This window comes from Scyliorhinus torazame, chromosome 12, assembly GCF_047496885.1.
Source record: "Scyliorhinus torazame isolate Kashiwa2021f chromosome 12, sScyTor2.1, whole genome shotgun sequence".
NCBI lineage: Eukaryota > Metazoa > Chordata > Chondrichthyes > Carcharhiniformes > Scyliorhinidae > Scyliorhinus > Scyliorhinus torazame.
Window position 1 is genome coordinate 191,485,310 of NC_092718.1, and position 20,157 is coordinate 191,505,466.

The 20,157-nt window shown below is 43.0% G+C and overlaps 1 protein-coding gene across 1 annotated transcript in view; it reads left to right on the forward strand.

Moving 5' to 3' along the window:
* The window catches only part of supt6h (SPT6 homolog, histone chaperone and transcription elongation factor), a 100,318-nt gene that overhangs the window by 23,270 nt on the left and 56,891 nt on the right, over window positions 1-20,157 (forward strand). Inside the window, exons 5-11 of the mRNA XM_072469548.1 lie at window positions 5,140-5,332; window positions 8,854-8,938; window positions 9,389-9,665; window positions 12,342-12,443; window positions 13,565-13,681; window positions 16,299-16,388; window positions 19,122-19,264. Of these exons, the coding sequence (XP_072325649.1) occupies window positions 5,140-5,332; window positions 8,854-8,938; window positions 9,389-9,665; window positions 12,342-12,443; window positions 13,565-13,681; window positions 16,299-16,388; window positions 19,122-19,264 (1,007 nt within the window). The remainder of the gene's footprint in view (window positions 1-5,139; window positions 5,333-8,853; window positions 8,939-9,388; window positions 9,666-12,341; window positions 12,444-13,564; window positions 13,682-16,298; window positions 16,389-19,121; window positions 19,265-20,157) is intronic.

A 20,157-nucleotide genomic window follows, 5' to 3' on the forward strand; every position in this document is an offset into this window, starting at 1 on the left:
GTTAGGGATAGAGGGGGGAATATGGTGCGGAGTGTGATGAGAATAAATGAGATATTTAGGGACTTCTATGGGGATCTGTACAGGTCTGAGCCCCCAGCGGGGGAGATGGGGATGCGACGATTCCTAGATCAGCTGAGGTTCCCGAGGGTGGAGGAGGAGCAGGTGGCTGGTTTGGGGGCGCCGATTGGGCTGGAGGAGCTGGTTAAAGGATTGGGGAACATGCAGGCGGGGAAGGCCCCGGGGCCGGATGGCCGTAGGGAAGAGTGAGCTCCTTGTGGTGCACTCGGGACCAGGGAAGGGGGATAGACGAGTTGCCGCTGAAGAGGGCAGAAAGGAACTTTCGGTACCTGGGGATCCAAGTAGCTAGGAGTTGGGGGGCCCTGCACAAGCTTAATTTGACGCGGTTGGTGGAGCAGATGGAGCAGGATTTTAAAAGATGGGAAATGCTGCCACTCTCTCTGGTGGGTAGGGTGCAGTCGGTAAAAATGACGGTCCTTCCGAGGTTTCTATTTGTGTTCCAGTGCCTTCCCATTTTGATCCCCAAGGCCTTTTTCAAACTGGTAAGCAGGAGCATCATGGGATTTGTGTGGGCGAATAAGACCCCGAGGGTAAAGCGGGTGTTTCTGGAGCGTAGCAGGGACAGGGGGGGGCTGGCGCTGCCGAATCTGTGTGGCTATTATTGGGCAGCCAATGTGGCGATGATCCGTAAGTGGGTAATGGAGGGAGAGGGGACGGCGTGGAAGAGGTTAGAGATGGTGTCCTGTGTGGGCACGAGCCTGAGGGTGCTGGTGACTGCACCGCTGCCGCTCTCGCCGACAAGGTACACCACAAGTCCGGTGGTGGCGGCGACGCTGAAGATCTGGGGGCAGTGGAGGCGACACAGGGGCGAGGTGGGGGCCTCGGTTTGGTCCCCGATTCAGGAGAACCATCGTTTCGTCCCGGGAAGGATTGCTGGGGGGTTTCGCAGTTGGCATCGGGCAGGAACTAGAAGATTGGGGGACATGTTCATCGATGGGACGTTTGCGCTTTCAGGTACATGCAAGTGAGGGCGTTTGTGAGGCGGCAGGTGAGGAAATTCCTGCTGTTTCCGGCACGTGGGATTCAGGACAGGGTGGTTTCGGGTGTATGGGTTGGAGAAGGCAAGGTTTCGGCGATTTACCAGGAGCTGATGGAAGAGGAGGCGGCCTCGGTGGAGGAGTTAAAGGGCAAATGGGAGGAGGAGCTTGGGGAGGAGATAGATGAGGGTCTGTGGGCTGATGCCCTGAGTAGGGTTAATTCTTCCTCCTCTTGCGCCAGGCTCAGCCTAATACAGTTCAAGGTTACTCACATAGCGCATAAGACAGGGGCGAGGTTGAGTAGGTTCTTTGGAGTGGAGGACAGATGTGGGAGGTGCTCGGGGAGCCCGGCAAATCACATCAATGTGTTCTGGTCGTGCCCGGCACTGGATGGGTTTTGGAGGGATTTTGCGAGGACTATGTCCAAGGTGGTGAATGCCCGGGTCAAGCCGAGCTGGGGATTAGCATTATTTGGGGTATCGGACGAGCCGTGAGTGCAGGAGGTGAAAGAGACCGGTGTTCTGGCCTGGCCGGGGGGGGGGGGGGGGGGGGGGGTCTCTTGGGGTGGTGTTTGGGTTAAGGTGGGGAGGGTTCCCTATTTGTGCTTTTCACTGTTATATGGGGGGTTACTGTATGTGGGGGAAATCCAATGTATAATTTCTACTTGTTGCTTTCTTTTTGTTGGGGGAGGGGGGGCTTTTGTTGAAAATTTGTTGAAAGACTTGAATAAATATATTTTTTAACAAAAATCAACTGGAGACTTGTACCAGAACTGAAAGAGCTGCCCCACAGAGTAGTCAAGAAACAGTATCCCCGTTACCCGCATATTGATCAGGAGGCTCACTCCCACGCCCTATCCCCACTACCTGCAAATTGATCATGACACTAAGGGGCAATTTAGTATGTCCAGTCCACCTAACCTGCACATCTCTGGACTGTGGGAGGAAACCGGAGCACCCAGAGTAACCATACCCAGATGAGGAGAACATGTAAACTCTGCACAGTGACCCAAGGCCGGAATCAAACCCGCGTCCTTGGTGCTGTGAGGCAGCAGTGTTAGTCACTGTGCCACCATGCCATTGTGTGAAACTACGACTGTACGGAATAGGATAGATTCAAAACCGATCTAGCAACTTAAAACCAGTGATCTTTTAGTTTTGTTTTGTGGCCTGTCAGCAGCAACAGGATTTTATTTCACAATTTGTCACCACATCACCTGGAATATTCCTCACTCTATCGTCCCTTCAATCCAGGGAACCAACCTTGGTTCCATGTAGGATATAGAGGAACATTCCAGGAGTAAACCGCAGTGTAATTAAAAATGTGGTGCCAACCTAGTGAAGTTACAATAGAGGATTGCATGCATGCTATGTAGACATCAAAGCGATTTGGCATCCAGCAGATCAGATCAAAGTTCTGCAGTCCAGCCACAGTCAGTTGTGAATGGTGGTGAATAATTAAACAATTATTGGGAAGGGGATTTCATAAGCATCCCCATCCAAAATGATAACTGAGCCAGCAGCTGAGTGCAAAAGACAAGGCTGAACCATTTGCAACCGTCTTCAGCCAGTATGTCAAGAGGCTGATCCATCACGACTGCCTCCTGAGCCCCAAATCGCAGAAACCAGTCTTCAGTTTACTCCATATGATACCAAGGACTGGCTGAGGTGCCATTCTGGATGCCACAAAGGCCAAAAACATCCTGGCTGTGTTGCTAAAGACTTCTAATCCAGAACTAGCTCCACCTCTAGTCAAGCTGTTCTAGTAAAGTTGAAGCACTGGCATCTACCAAACAAAGTGGAATACTACCTGGGTATGCTATATCCACAAAGAACAGTACAAATTCAATGCAACCAATTATCACCCCATGAGTCCACTTGTAATTAGCAGCAACTTTATGGAAGTTGTTGTCAACAATGCTAATACATGGCAATCTCTCACCAGTAACCTACTCACTGATCCTCAATTTGAGCTTTGCCAGGATCATTCAGCTGCAGACATCATTACAGCCTTGGTTCAAACATCATCAAAATTCTAGAATTACAGATGTGAGATGAAGGTGCCTGTCCTTAGGTAGCATTTGACTGCGTGTGACATCAAGGAGCCCCAATAAAATTGAAGCCAATGGTAATCAGGGTAAAGTTCTCCACTGACTGGAGTCATACCCAGCACAAACTAAGATGGTTGCGGTTGTTGGAGGCCAATGATCTTGGCAGCAGGCCATCACTGCAGGAGCCCTTAGAGACGTGTACTATACACAATCATCTTCAACTGTTTAGCAATGACCAATCCTCCAACATCAAATCCCAGTCACATTTCTTCAGCAAAAGAAGCAGCCTATGCCACATGCAGCAACACCTAAAAAATATTGGGCTGTTAAGTGCAAGTAGCCTTCACTCCACACAAATGCCAGAAATGATAACCTCAAACAAGACCAAATCGAATACCCCCCCCCCCTTTGACATTCAACAGCATTACGATCACTGAATCCCCACTATCGCTATGCTGTGGGGAGTTACCATTGACCAGAAACTTAACAGGACCAGACATAAACACAGGCTGGAAGTGCAGGTCAGATGCTGGGTATTTGTTGAATGACTAGCCGATTCCTCAAAACCCTTCCAGTATCTACAAGGACCAAGTCAGGCGTATAATGGAATGCTCTATATTTAGTGGGGGAAGTGCAACTCCAACAACACAGGAACCGCAACACCAAAGCAGCCTGCTTGATTGGCACCAATATAATAGCAAGAAAGTTCTGCTGAACCTTTATGAAATGCTGACTAGGCTTCAGCTGGAGTATTATGTTCAATCCTGGGCATTTCACTTTAGGAAGGATGTCAATGCCTCCGAATGTGCAGAAACATTTTACTAGTATGTTACTGGGAAGGAATACTAGAGGTACTTCAATTATGTGCAGAAGCTGAGGTTAATTTCCTTAGAGCAGAGAAGGTTAAGGGGAGATTTGTTAAATCCAAAATGGACTGTTTTAATAGAGCAAATAAGGAGAAAGTTTCCAGTGGTGGAAGGGACGGTGGCACAGTGGTTAACACTGCTGCTTCAGCGCCAGGGAACCAGGTTTGATTCCGACCTTGTGTGACTGTGTGGAGTTTGTGCATTCTTCCTGTGCTTGCGTGGGTTTCCTCCGGGTGCTCTGGTTTCCTCCCACAGTCCAAAGATCTGCAGGTTAGGTGGATTGCTCATGTTTTTTTTAACTTGTTCATGGGACGTGGGCGTCGCAGGCTGTGCCAGCATTTATTGCCCATCCCTAATTGCCCTTGAGGGGGCAATTAAGAGTCAATGACATTGCTGTGGGTCTGGAATCACCTGTAGGCCAGACTAGGTGAGATAGCAGATTTCCTTCCCGAAAGGACATGAGTGAACCAGGTGTTATTTTCCGACAATCGACTATGGTTTCATGGTCATCATTAGACTTTTCAATTCCAGATATTTTATTGAGTTAAAATTCCATCACCTGCCGTGGCGGGGACCCCAGATCATTACCCTGGGTCTCTGGATTTCTAGACCGGCGGCAATACCTCTATGCCGCCACCTCCTTTAGTGTTCAAAGGTTAGACGGGGACAAGGCAGGGGCGTGAGAATAAATGGGGTGCTCTTTCGGTGGGTCGGTGCAGGCTCAATGGGCTGAATGGCCTCATTCTGCACGTTAGGGATTCTATGATTCTTCTATGGTTGATTACTATGTCTAATGTGCACTGCCTCAAAAGGGACTTGGATTAATACTTGAGGGAAAGAGGTTCAGAGGCAGCTTCTGAACAGTAACTATTTATGGTGGAACACAACTATGTACAAATGTACAGGACAGTAGGCTTCTTCAGTCTAAACCATGAGCCATCTCCATTCACACTGCTACCAGCCATCTGACCCCCTTTATATCATCATGTGGGTGGCACTGTTTCCCCAGTCTCACGTTAACCCTTTCAGTCCTGAACACTCATACCACAGTGAATACATTCAAACAATTTCCAACTGACTGCTTCTTTGCAGCCTGCCTCTGAAGTATTGAATTGTTCTGTAGTTGCTCAATTTCAAAGGTTAATAAATAATTCTCTTGATATTGTAGCAAAAGTTCAGGCGTGTGAAAAAGGTATCTGACGATGAAGATGAGGAGGAAGAAGAAACTACCAAGAAAGGACATGAAAAAGAGGCTATTGCTGATGAGCTTTTTCCAGAATATGAAGGGGAGGAAGGAGAGCAGGTTGAAGCTCCTGTGGTAGCTCCTGAGGAAGAGGAGGAGGAGGAAGAGGAGGAGTCAGGTATGTTGGACCTACCATAAGTATGATATAGTTCAGACATTAAGAACAGAAGCTTGTTGGTACAAGAGATTGAACAAAAGATTCACATTTCTTGTATTAATCATGGAACTCTCAAAGAGCAAAATTACATACTTATTTTTTGCAATCATGAATGTCTTGTACCTCAATACAGTTGTGAAGTTGACTCATTTTTTGGTTTATTCTACATGAGATTTTTAAAAACCCAGAAAACACATAGCATCAATACTGTGAAATGAGGTAGTCCTAAATCTCAGAGGCTTCATGAAGCTTGCACAAATTCAAAAATTACTGCCATCCACACATTACATGCTGCACCTCATACACTACAGAAGTAGACATTGAATTCAAATGGAGTTTGGGATTAATTTGGAGTCCATTTACCATTTGGTTCAGAAAATACACTTCTTTGTTCAATTTTAGTACTTCAGGTTCAAAAGGGCAAAGGTGTCTGCCTCTGAGTCTGATGGTTGTACGTTTCGAGTCGTACTCCAGAGAGTTTTTTTAATTTTTCTGAGTTACAAAGTCAGGGCTCAGTCTGTGGACAGGGGCAAACCCCTAATCCAGCTCCTTGCCTGCTCCAAAAACCAATTCAAATTCAAATTGAATCCAATTCATGGTCCCCACAAGAGAGACATACCAAATTTACACATACATAAAAAGTAAGAGGGTAGCCAGGGAAAGGGTTGGCCCACTGAACGACAGGGGAAGGAATCTGTGTGGAGCCAGAGGAAATGGACGAGGTACTAAATGAATACCTTGTATCAGCAGTCACAAAGAGAAGGAATTGGTGGATGTTGAGTCTGGAGAAGGGTGTGTATATAGACTGGGTCACATTGAGATCCAAAAAGACGAGGTGTTGGGCATCTTGAAAAATATTATGGTAGATAAGTCCCCAGGGCCTGATGGGATCTACCCCAGAATATTGAAGGAGGTAAGAGAGGAAATTGCTGAGGCCTTGACAGAAATCTTTGGATCCTCACTGTCTTCAAGTGATGGCCCGGAGGACTGGAGAATAGCCAATGTTGTTCCTTTGTTTAAGAAGGGTAGCAAGGATAATCCAGGGAACTTCAGGCCGGTGAGCCTTACATCAGTGGTCGGGAAATTACTGGAGAGAATTCTTCGAGACAGGATCTACTCTCATTTGGAGGCAAGTGGACGTATTAGCGAGAGACAGCACGGTTTTGTGAAGGGTAGGTCGTGTCTCACTAACTTGATAGAGTTTTTCGAGGAGGTCACAAAAATGATTGATGCAGGTAGGACAGTGGATGTTGTCTATATGGACTTCAGTAAGACCTTTGACAAGGTCCCCCATGGCAGACTGGCACAAAAGGTGAAGTAACACGGGATCAGAGGTGAGCTGGCAAGATGGATACAGAACTGGCTAGGTCATAGAAGGGAGAGAGTAGTAATGGAAGGGTGCTTTTCTGATTGGAGGGCTGTGACTAGTGGTGTTCTGCAGGGATCAGTGCTGGGACCTTTGCTGTTCGTAGTATATGTAAATGATTTGGAGGAAATGTAACTGGTCTGATTAGTAAGTTTGCAGACGACACAAAGGTTGGTGGAATTGCGGATAGCGATGAGAACTGTCAGAGGATACAGCAAGATTTAGATCGTTTGGAGACTTGGGCGGGGAGATGGCAGATGGAGTTTAATCCGGACAAATGTGAGGTAATGCATTTTGGAAGGCCTAATGCAGGTAGGGAATATACGGTGAATGGTAGAACCCTCGAGTATTGACCATCCGAGAGATCCATGCCACACTGCCAGAAGGATGTGGAGGCTTTAGAGAGGTTGCAGAAGAGATTTACAAGGATGTTGCCTGGTATGGGATGGCATTAGCTAGGAGGGATTGAATAAACTCGGTTTGTTCTCACTGGAACGACGGAGGTTGAGGGGTGACCTGATCAAGGCCTACAAAATTGAGGGGCATAGACAGGATGGATAGTCAGAGACTTTTTCCCAGTGTAGAGGGGTCAATTACTAGGGGGACATGGGTTTAAGGTGCGACGGGAAAGGTTTAGAGGAGACGTACGAGGCAAGTTTTTTTTCCACAGGGTAGTGGGTGCCTGAAACTCGCTGCCGGAGGAAATGGTGGAAGCAGGGACGATAGTGACGTTTAAGGGGCATCTTGACAAATACATGAACAGGATGGGAATAGAGGGATATGGACCCTGGCAGTGTAGAAAATTTTAGTTTAGACGGGCAGCATGGTCGGCGCAGGCTTGGAGGGCCGAAGGGCCTGTTCCTGTGCTGTACTTTTCTTTGTTCTTCATTTATCTGAGCCTAAAGGCAGAGCAGATACTCCATTTGATCTTAGCCAAAAGGCTGAGAAGCGATCGACTCCAGAGACTTGAGCGCACAACCTAGGCCGACATTCTCAGTGGAGTATTAAGTACTACACTGTTAGAGGTAACAGAACTGGGCCTCAATCCAGTGCCATGCCTGCCAGGGTGTGTGTTAATATTTGCCGGTTACTGAGGGGAAGTTGATTGCCAGCGATTGACTCAGCTCCTGAGAGTCTGCTCTGTATGAGGGCTGTGTTATTTCACGAGTCTGTCAGTGGGTTTTGGCTGGACCTTGATCAGATTTAGCATTTTTCCTTTATTTCCATGCAACAGATTTTGCAGTTGTTTCTGTTCCTGAGTGACAGACACAGGCAGGAGGTTGTAATTTGCATAATGGAGCCTGAGTCCACCTAAAGTGAGATATTGCAATTGGTGTGGGGTACAGAAGGGACTTTATTCTGCTTCGTATAGTGAATATGTTCACAAGTTAAGTACATAAGGGAAAGAAGGCTTAGCAAAACAAGCTGAGGGGTTATTTCACGGTCTCTTTAAAATTTTGAAGGGGCGTATTATGGCAGAGATTAGAGGGGTCATAAATCTATAATAGTCACCCATTAGTCCAGTCAAGAATTTAGGAGAAACCTCTTTACCCAGAAAGTGGAATTTTCTACTAAAGAGTAGATGAAGTGAATAGTATAGATGCGTTTAAAGGGAAGCTGCATAAACACACACAAATGTATTGATAGGGTGAAATGAAATAAGGTGAGAGGAAGCTCATGTGAAGCATAAATACTGGCATTGACCACTTGGTGTTAAATGAGCTGTCTGTGTAAAATTTCTACGTACTGACGTTGCGTTTCCCAAAACCAACAGAAAAGAAAATGACTGAGCTTTCTTTGTAGCAGTTTCCCACCGCGACCCCTCCACCCCAACTTTTCCTACTGCTTTTCTATGTGCCAACAAAATCTACTATTATAATTGTTTCCTAATCACTAATTAGGTGCTGTTAATCATGTAATCTCTCTGATTCATCTTAAGTCTTGTTGCATGGCATTTTTGGTCTTTACATGGACATGGTTGTAGTGTTGTCACTGGCAGAATGCTGGAACCACACCTTTAAGTATATCAGACTGTTATCCTCCTGAACAAAACCTGTGATACATTAAACGAGAAACAGACATTAATACTTTTGAGCTGATTTTGCATTTAATACAGATATTGATGATTTCATTGTTGATGATGATGGACAGCCAATCAAAAAACCAAAATGGAAGAGAAAGTTCCCAGGGTACACAGATGCGTAAGTAATGTCCTATACAGATAATGAGCTACAAACCACACGGCATTCACTACTGTGTTATAAAGACCACCGAGTAACTAACTCCAGGAAAATTGTGACAAATTTTAATTCCTGTTGGGGATGTTTAAACGCCAACAAGAACCCTTCCTATAGCTCTGCTGCACACAGCTCTTACAAAAAATGTCATGGGAAATGTGTACTTTTATTCAAAAACTACAAAGTTTTATTGAACCTGTCGCTATTTCACATTAAATCCCGCATAATCTGCTTATTATTAGTATACATAAGAACGTTAGCTGCTGTTGACATGTAATCTCGATAGGTCACCTTTAAATCTTGTTGCATAGAATTTTGTGTAGTTTTGGACCCGTGTTCCAAATTGAGTGTGATGGAATTGTTTTACCCAGTGGAATTCTATCTAAACACAACGCGTTTTAATTTTTATTGCAGTGCTCTTCAAGAAGCTCAGGAGATCTTCGGAGTAGATTTTGATTATGATGAGTTTGAAAAATATAATGAGTATGATGAGGAACTGGAGGATGAATATGAGTTTGAAGATGAAGAGTTGGGAGAAGGTGAAACAAGAGTTCGCCCAAAGAAAACCACCAAAAAGCGTGTCAGCCGCCGCAGCATCTTTGAGATCTATGAACCCAGTGAGCTGGAGAGCAGTCACCTTACAGACCAGGACAATGAGATTAGAATTACAGATATGCCGGAAAGATTCCAGGTTAGTGCAACATTTCGATGGAAAGGAACTATGTGCTTTAAACCTTTCTTGTTCGGCGGTTTTGGAAAAGGAAAACATTTCAAGTTTCATAAATCAGTTGTTCTGGTTGATTTCTTATGAAACAGATGAACCGTACAGTATAATGTATCTGTGCTCCTCATTACCATTGTGAGCACATGGGCTAACCCTGTATCTTTCAATTAAATTTTATTATACCTTGCCCAATTTGGATAGCCCAGTTCAGAATCATTCAGTTTGACTGGGGAGTGGAAAGTGTGTTACAAATGCATTAGTTTGCTTGCTTGATAAATAAGGAAAAACTTGGTTCAATTATTTAAAATGAAGCTTTTATTATTAAAATTGCATTTTAAAACACTCATACATTATAAACCTGTAGTGTTCAGTTTAAGCATTGAATACATTTACTTGACTTGCTAACATTGCAACAGTGTTGGATGCTGTAACTCTGTTTTTGTGCTAATTCTAAACCACATGCAGCACAAAATGTTGATCCTTTTACACCATTAATCATCCATTGGGTTATGTATTCTTGTTCTACCAAAGTATGTTGTGTTTTCTCGAAATAAATATCTGGTATTTTTCTAATTTGACATCCTTAAAAATTCACAAATACTTCTTAATAGGCTGTAAATTTATTAGATTTTCTTGGTTTTCCATTCTATGGATAGCAACTTATGCTACAATTTTGGCAGCTTTTCTTTTTATATTTCCATTTGATAATGCAATTATTCACTGATCACTGATGATTGCACAGTGTTCAGCACCACTGAAGACTCTTCGAGTACCGAAGCAGTCTGTTTCCATATGCAGCAAGACCTGGGCAACATTCAGGCCTGGGCTGACAAGTGAGAAGTTACAATCACACCACCCAAGTGCCAGGCAATGACCCATCTCCAACAAGAGAGAATCCAGCCAAATCCCCTTGTCATGCAATAGCTTTACTATTGCTGAATCCTCCACTAACAACATCCTCGGGGTTACCATTGACCAGAAACTGAACTGAACCGACCATATAAATATTATGACTACAAAAGCAGGTAAGAAGCTGGGAATTCTGTGTCGATTAACTCAACTCCTGACTCCCCCAAAGCCTGTCACCATCTACAAAGGCAGAACTCAAGAGTATGATGATATACTCTTCGCTTGCAGGATGAATGCAGCTCCAACTATGTTCCCGAAACTCAACACCATCCAGGAAAAGCAGCCCACTTAATTGACACCAACTTCAAATTTCACCCCCTCCACCACCAATGGACAGTGGCAGCAGTGTTTATAATCTGCATGATGCACTGCAGCAATTCACCTAGGCTTCTTCAACAGCACAGAATTAATTATGAATTAAGAGAACAGCACCATCCAAACCCGTGACCTCAACCACCAAGAAGGTCAAGGCAGCTGATGCGTGTAAACACCACGACCTGCAAGTTCCTCTCCAAACCACACACCACCCTGACTTGGAATCATGTCACCATTCCTCCACTTCCTCTGGGTCCAAATCCTGGAACTTCCTCCCTAATAGCACTGTGGATGCACCAACAGGAGTTGATTTCAGATCCTTAACTTTGTGTTATGAGTCGGATGCAAATGCTCTACCATCAGAACTCGATTCTCTTAATCGACTCTCTTAATTCGTAATTAATTCTGTTTAATTCAATAATTGCCAATAGACCCATTTGGTTGTGATCAGCAGTCTTAATCCAGTCAACCATACTAAATTTCCATCACTAATATCTCAGAGTAGATGCTGAAGTTGGGAAAGCCAAGAAAGAACCTAACCATAGCCTGACATATTCATACTCTATTATAATCTATCAGTGCACATCTCAAGTTCTTGAGCATGTCCATTCCCACTACCCGGATAGATTCACCAAAGGTTTTTGGCACAGTGAAATGCTTTTAAGTGGAAGAGATCCTGGGAGAGCTCACTAACCTTGGTCAAGGTCAGGGATCATCATTTAACATCCCGCTCAACTGATTAATCAGAGTTAATTCATGTTGAAGATAACATCGGGGTTGCTCTAAGGGAAACAAGGTCACAGAAAGAAATGGGACGTACCTACCGTTGGCTGAATCCAAAAGGTTGTGTCTGCAAAATTGGGCTTGCAGTGGAAGCTAACACCTGCTTAATCTTGTTCTCACCCTGTTTCCTGCAGACACAAATGTCCATGTTAACATTGGCAGAAGTGATTGCACAGTTCTTGTGAAGGCAGAGTCTCATTTCTACCATTCATTATCCTCCATCGTGTAATACGATAGTACTATTCTTAATTGGGACAAAATGAAGTCAGATCTAGCAACTTAACGCTTCAAACTTACTTCAATAACAATCCCCGCCTACCCATCAACCAATATCACAATGAAGAATTAGAGATGCAATGGGAAACACCAGGCTTTTCTCCAGGTCATGTCATTCTGACTTGAACTATTACCTTTCTCTGTTCCCTGCTGAGCATCATCACAACCAGCTTGTGGGCAACCAGGGATGGGTAATAATTGTAACATTTCCATGCTTGAGAACAAATTTTTAAGTCCCTGGGGTTCATTGCATGGTAATTTTGATGCATTTAATCCTAATATTTAATGGAATGTCTGTTACGGGTTAATGCAATCAAGTACAGTAATGGTTAAATCCGCTTGATTAAATTATTTCAATAGCTTCGTGGCATTCCAGTCAAACCTGCTGAGGATGATGAGCTAGAGGAAGAGGCTGAGTGGATTTACAGAAACGGTTTCTCAACGCCCACTATTTCTTTACAGGTTAGAGTCCAGATCCATTTTCCAATTATTCAAATAGCATTTCCTTGTACATGATTTAAAATATGTAACGGTTTGGCTAGCAAATGGTAGTTAATACGCCGCGTGAGAATTTTCTTTATTAGGTATTTATATGCCATTGCTAAGATTTTTGCTTGGGCATCACATAGGTTTTGGCTGGTTGCATGACCATCTTCCTCAGCTCAAAATACAATGAAGTGAAATACATACCTAATACAAGCATTCCAGTGGAACCAAGAAAAGGATTCCCAGGGACAGCAAGGAGGAAATTGCAGTAGAGATCCTTTTATTCAGATCTCTAAGTGCAGTGCCTACTCACAATGTTGAGAGGAATTCCAAATGGAGGAACTCATCCTGGGCTGCAATAGAGCACTTATGCTTCACTTCCATAAGTCAGCTTTCAGTGTGCCTAAATTAAATGATACTCCAGTGACTAGATCAGGACGTCTGCAAGGTTCAAGAAACACCCTGAGGATTCTTGGAAGCAACTAACATTTAAAATACCTCTGCTTCCCCCACAATCTTTGGGCCTTGTCTTTTTTTGGGCTGCTACTATTCCGTAACAGTTTCAAGGCCACAATGCCAAAGACCTGCATCTATCCTCTTATTCACAATCCTTACCCTCCACCCAATGCAAAGCCAAACTGTTGATAGGGTGTGGCAATGGAAGAGGGTGTGGCAATGGAAGAACCTGTATCAGTGGCCACCTGGATCGTGTAGAAAGTTTAGGCCGATTCTGACTCAGACAAGTGCATTGTACTTTCAATGTTCCATGCCAGTCTAGCACCTGGCAAGTGACAGAAGAGAAAAACAAAGCGTAAAATTGTTCATAGGTCCTGTGGGTTCAGAATGATTTTTCTGGTATTTTTCTCAATTCAGCTACTCATTGCCATTGAAGAAATGGTGATGATAAATGTGATTCAGAAGTGTTTCTTTGACTTAATAGTTAATGAAGAATTAATCTGTATTGTTGTATCTTGCATGTTTCTCAGATCAACTTTTTAAGCAAATTTTAGAAGTATTGCTTTTGAAAGGTTTTGTCAAATGAGCATCATTTGTTTTTTGGGAGCTCTTGTTGCCAAAACATCTGTTTACTACCATAGGAGAGCTCAGAGTACCTGGAGCGTGGCCAGGGTGTCAGCAACTTTAGCCGAAAAGGTCCCGCTACTATCCAGAAGATAAAAGAAGCACTCAATTTTATGAGGAACCAGCACTTTGAGGTACGATAACCAAAATTAAAAAATTACTGAGAAAATTTGCATTAACACCAGTTTTAAAAAGATATCTTACTAATACCCAACATGTGCAGTTTAGGGGGATTGGCCATACTAAGTGGGGTTACGGGGATAGAGTGGGGATGTGGGCCTGGATAGGGTGCTCTTTCGGAGGGTCGGTGCAGACTCGATGGGCTGAATGGCCTCCTGCGTTGTATGATTCTATGTCTATTTGATGCTGTTTGGAATGGCATTGTTTGATTTAAATACACTGTTTCATGGTTGCATTTTACAAACACAAACTGAATTACAGAACAATAAAATTGCTACATTTCAAGAATGTATTGGAGGCATAGCAGCAAAGCTTGCAAATTTGAGTTCCTCAGCAACACTGTAGCCCTTTGGAGAACGCAGTACAGTGGACCACTGAGTTGGGGATGGGAACTCCTGACTTCCACACTTTAGTGTAAATTCCAAGCAAGCAAAGTCTCACTCTGGGAACATATTTTCAAAACTATTCCTGTGATGACTAACTTCAAACCTTCCAGCTTACTTATACTGACATTGCTGTTACAGTAACGGAAATATTTATGGCAGCCTGTGAATATTGAGCTAATGCCACTACAGAAGCGTTGGAGAGCAATGTGCATCTGTGCTTTGATATTGACAAGGAAGCTCCATTTTCACATTGCTGATTATCTGGACTTTGGCCCTTCATTCATTATGATATTTCTGCAGCTACTGATCTGTTCAATCATACCCTCTCTTCCAACTTGTCCTCATTAAAATCATTACTCCCTTTCTCACCCTAGTATGGCCCTCATTTCCGTCCCTTACATGAAACATGAACATCTGTGGTAGCCAACTGCCTTAACCATTTATCATTAGATCTGGTTAGACCACGTAAAGCACTAACAACTTCTGTTCTGCTTTGTCAATACTGCTCACTATTCAACAGTTACCTTGGAATGCAAAGATTAAGATCCTGCTTCTTGCCTCAACTAGAAGTTATCCTCTGAAACCACCTTCACCAATGGTCTTCATCCTCATGTCCAATGACAAGTGTTATTTGCTCAAGGGGTTTTGACACAAAGATTCAGACTATCTGTTCAGTTGTCTCTGCCGTTTCCCTTCCACTAGACCAAACTTCTCAAGTCGTCCGCACTCCTCTTGCATCTTTCTTTAGATTTTCTCCTTCTCTCCCCTCATGCTCTCTCCAAGTTCACCTTTTCCTTAAAACTCACGTGCTAACATGACTCTGTTCCCATCAAATTGCAGACCTCCACCTATCTTTGCTTCCTGGCACTCTCTCTTTGGGCAGTCTGCCTCGCCCTTACAAATCTACTGTCATCAATCCTCTCTTCAAAAATCCCAACATTGATCCCTCTGAACTTGATACTACTGCCACACCTCCAACCTTCCTTTCAGGTCTTTAAACATATGTCCATCCTTTCCGCATTGTGACTTCTTACCTTTGCCATTTCTCTTTCGACCCAAACCGATCCTGGTTTCTTGAACTAAGATCATCCTCTCCATTGTGCTTGTACGTAATCTCTTAGATTCCATTCTTATCTATCTGGTCCTAGCTGAAGAATTGCCTGTAATAGCTTCTCCCAGACCTGCATGTTTACCTCTACTATTCAATAGAGATGTATCCTCACCTCCACCTATTTTTCATCAATTTGCTGCCCCCTGGTGCCTCATCGAAAAACCTATTGTCTGTTTCCATATGTATGCTGACAACACTTGGCTCGATCTCACTACTACTTCTCTTGAATCCTCAACCATCTCTGAATTGCCACAACACTTGTCCGGTGACCAGCATTCAATGCACAGAAATCTCTTCCAATAAATATTGGGACGGCAGAAATTATTGTCTTTTGTCCATGCGACAATTCCTTCCCCGGCCACCAATTCTATCCATCTCACTGGCAACTGTCTGAAATCTCATCCGTTTCTGTACTTTCCTACATTGGACATAAAGTTCTCATCCTATTTTAAATTCCTCCATGAGCTCACCTCTCCCTATCTCTGCAACCTCCTCCAGCCCTCCGGAGCTTTGTGCTCCCCTAATTCTGGCATCCTGTGCATACTTGATTTTATTCAGTACCATTGGCAGCCTTGCCTTCAGCTGCTTAGGCCCGGTGTTCTGGAATTCCCTCCCTAAACCTCTTTCCCCTCTACTCCTTAAACTTACCTCTTTGACTAAGTGTTTGGTCATTTGTCCTGGTACTCTTCTTGTGGCTCAGTTTCCAATTTTGTTTGATAACACTGCTGTGAAATAACTTGGGATGTTTGCTGCATTAAAGGAACTATATAAATGCAAGTTGTTGCTGAGCATGATTCATTTGATGTTTGTAAGTAAAAGATTGTTATTGTTAGGACTAGCATAAAGAAAAAACAGTGAGTCCAATTAGTGAATATCACCTCAATTAAGATGGTTGCTGAAATCTAGCTTGGGTCAGGGCCAAGCATATACTGCATATTTGAGATGGTAAGGGAAAAGCACTGATGTGACAAGTTAATAACTGTTCAAGCTGTTTGTTCAAACAGCTTGTGAAAGAATTTGTTCTTAATATGGACATTTTCTTCATATGTTATTCACATGTACTTCCTTTACTAGGTTCCCTTCATTGCATTCTACAGAAAGGAATATGTGGAGCCAGAACTGAACATCAATGACCTATGGAAGGTCTGGCAATGGGATGAGAAGGTAAGGGGAGTTAATGTTTGAAACAAAATGAGTTCCTTTCACAAAATTTACATTTTAGAAAATAATTTTCATTGAAAAGAAAATATATTCTAATGGATGGTTAGGTAGCAGCTGAAAACTAGAATGAGGTATCAATACATTTTTCTTTAACCCAAATTGCTAATGAGAGGTAAACAAGACATCAGGAACTCCCACCTACACGATCAGTTTGCTGCAGTGGCTTGAATGAATATCATTGTGTGAAGATCAATCCCTATTCTTGATATTAAATTGTTTTGGGGTTCATGTTTCCTGGCTAACAATTTTTATTGCATAAAACCAAAAATGGAAGATTACTAAGTGTATGTATATCAGATGTTAAAGCATCTAGGAATGCGTCAAAATCCTGTGCCGCCATCTTCCCCTTCAACTGGTATACAGTTCTCTAACTCAAATTTTAAAAAAATTTTTGTTGCGATAATGAAGGAAGATATACTAATTGCAATGAAGGCTATATCACGGGCAATGGATTGGCATGCACACAAGTTAAAACTTGTAAATGGACTATTCAAGTAAATCGTCTGATACCATGTATCCATGTAAAGCTTTTTCCTTCTCCCAATTTATTTTTTTAAACATTAAAAAAAAAAAATTTAGAGCACCCAATTCATTTTTTCCAATTAAGGGGCAATTTAGCATAGCCAATCCACCTACCCTACACATCTTTTTGGGTTGTGGGGGCGAAACCCATGCAACATGGGGAGAATGTACAAACTCCACACGGACAGTGGCCCAGAGCCAGGATCAAACGTGGGACCTCGGCGTCATGAGGCAGCAGTGTCCTTCTCCCAATTTAAATTTGAATGTTGGCATAGCTTCTGCCTCAGCCGCCAACCCCGGAAGCAAACTCTGTGGTTTTAAATTTAGTTCCATCTAAAGTAGTTTCTCATTTACATCTCTCAGAACCCTTGGCTTTTCCTCTAGATCTACAAACTACTGGAAACAATCTGTTCCTATGTGCCCATAACCTTCCATAATTTTAAACATCTACATTGTGTCCCCTGGAATTTGTTCTAACTATAAAACTTCCAATTTTTCAAGCCTTTCCTTGTATTTGTGCTTTCTCATATTAGATATATAAAGCAAAACCACAGAGGAAATAATCTCTAACTTACCCCCTGAGCACAGTAAGAAGTCTTACAACACGAGGTTAAAGTCCAACAGGTTTGTTTTGAATCACTAGCTTTAGGAGCACAGCTCCTTCTCGGGTGAATAAAGCGGTGGGTTCCAGAAACATACATATATCGGCAAAGTCAATGATGCAAGACGATGCTTTGAATGCGAGTCTTTGCAGGTAATTAAGTCTTTACAGGTCCAGTTGCTCCGTCTGGACCTGTAAAGACTTAATTACCTGCAAAGACTCGCATTAAAAGTATCGTCATGCATCATTGACTTTGCCTATATATATAATATATATATTTCTGGAAACCACTTCTTCATTCACCTGAGGAAGGAGCTATGCTCCGAAAGCTAGTGATTCGAAACAAACCTGTTAGACTTTAACCTGGTGTTGTAAGACTTCCTACTGTGCTCATCCCAGTCCAATGCTGGCATCTCCACATCATTACTCCCTGAGCTTCGAGCAAATCGGCATTGGGTAAATAGGATCCGAGAGTTATATGTGTGGCTCAAAAATTGGTGTGGGAGAAATAAGTTTTGATTCAGGGGGCACTGGCACCAGTCAGGAAAGAAACATCTGTACTTTTAGGAAGATCTTCACCTGAATCCTCGTGAGTGATCTAACTAGGGGTGCAGAGAAGGCTTTACTAGGGTTGTATAGAGAACCTTAGGAAAATTAAAGAGAGCAGACAAGGCAGTAGGGCAGGATAGTAATACAGTAATGATAACCACAGTATGAGTGCATACAAACATAAGGGTTTGCCTTCAAAAATGGTCAGAATAGAGTGAGGAGGGTTCAGGTGAAGGGAGATTCAGAAGCCGAAGAAATTGAAACGTTTACAGATGTGGGTAGACAGGTTGAATGGGATAGATGGGAACAAACAGAGTTTAACAGCAACAATGCATCAAAGAGTAAGATCCAGGCTGGGAATAGCAGTAAAATTGAAGTCACTTTATCTCGAGCATCTGCAATAAGATAGATGAGCTTGTGGCAAAAACATTATAAGATAGAAATCTGCCTTGTATCCCTTAAAAGCCTTAATATCCTATGAATTGTGTGGATGCCATGAGAATGCATGTTTTTGTAAAAATTGGTTTTGGCTAAGATAGTTTGTGCCTTATTTTTGAAAATATTTAATGTTTTTTACACACACCAGAGGGCTCTAGTATTTTCTAGGTGTAGACACTGGAGAATAAAGTACATCTATGGAATAATGAACAAATTTTAAAGAAGCAAAAGTTCTTGGTATTAGCCTTTTGAAAACAATGTCTCTCTTCTGTTCATCGTTCCACCACAAAGATGTGGTCATATTGTAACTTGAGGAAACCTTATTCTGAAATTTTGCAGGTTGAATGGTGAGATATTGCTAATATGTTGTTGAACTAAAAGATGCACTGTGCATTCTAATTTAGTTAAGCTGGCCATAGAGATGTTAATTTCCTCTTCCATCTCCCCTATATACCACACTAATACACACACACCTGCACACTTCTTGAGCCCGGTGGAACTTTTTTTTAATTGACCAATATTTCTGGAGCTCTGTTTTAATCATGTTTTGAAATGGTCTATTGCAGTGGACACAGCTGAAGACTAGAAAAGAAAACCTTACCCGACTCTTCCAGAAGATGCAGGCATACCAATATGAACAAATCTCTGCAGATCCAGATAAACCCTTGGCAGATGGAGTTAGAGCACTTGATACAGCAGACATTGAAAGGTAATTTTCAGATGTCATCAAATTGGAAATTAGATTCTTTTTTTTTTTTTTGCAACGCCAATTACAATTTAAATAACCTTAGTCTATTTTCTAATTTAATCATTGAATGTTGGATTCTGAAATAAGATTGTTATGGTGTTTGTAAAACAACCTCTGCGGAATTAGCTCACCCATACCCGTAGGTTTCCTGACGGGGTGACGTAGCCACAATGGGAAATCCCATTGGCCGGCTGCTGGAATGAAGGATCCCGCTGCCGTCGAGGGCGCATCGCACTGGGAAACACTGCTGCCGTACCGGGGAATCCCACCCTCTGTGTTTTTAAATTAATAGAATGGAATGACTGGAGACTAATTCAATGAAATTGACTCTGGTGTCAGAGAATGATAAGACACAAGTAGTAGTGGGCAGCATGGTAGCACACTGGTTAGCACTGTTGCTTCACAGCACCAGGGACCCAGGTTTGATTCCCGCCTTGGGTCACTGTGGAGTCTGCACCTTCTCCCCGTGTCTACGTAGGTTTCCTCCCACAAGTCCCGAAAGATGTGCTATTAGGTAAATTGGACATTCTGACTTCTCCCACATTGTGCCCAAACCGGTGCCAGCGTGGCCACGAGGGGACTTTTCACAGTAACTTCATTGCAGTATTAATGTAAGACTACTTGTGACACTAAAAGATTATATAGGGTTAAGGAAAATCCCAAGGCTTTTTACACGTACATAAAAATCAAGAGGGTAGCCAGGGAAAGGGTTGGCCCACTGAAGGTTAGGCAAGGGAATCTATGTGTGGAGCCAGAGGAAATGGGCGAGGTACTAAATGAATACTTTGCATCAGTATTCACCAAAGAAAAGAAATTGGTAGATGTTGAGTCTGGAGAAGGGTGTGTAGATAGCC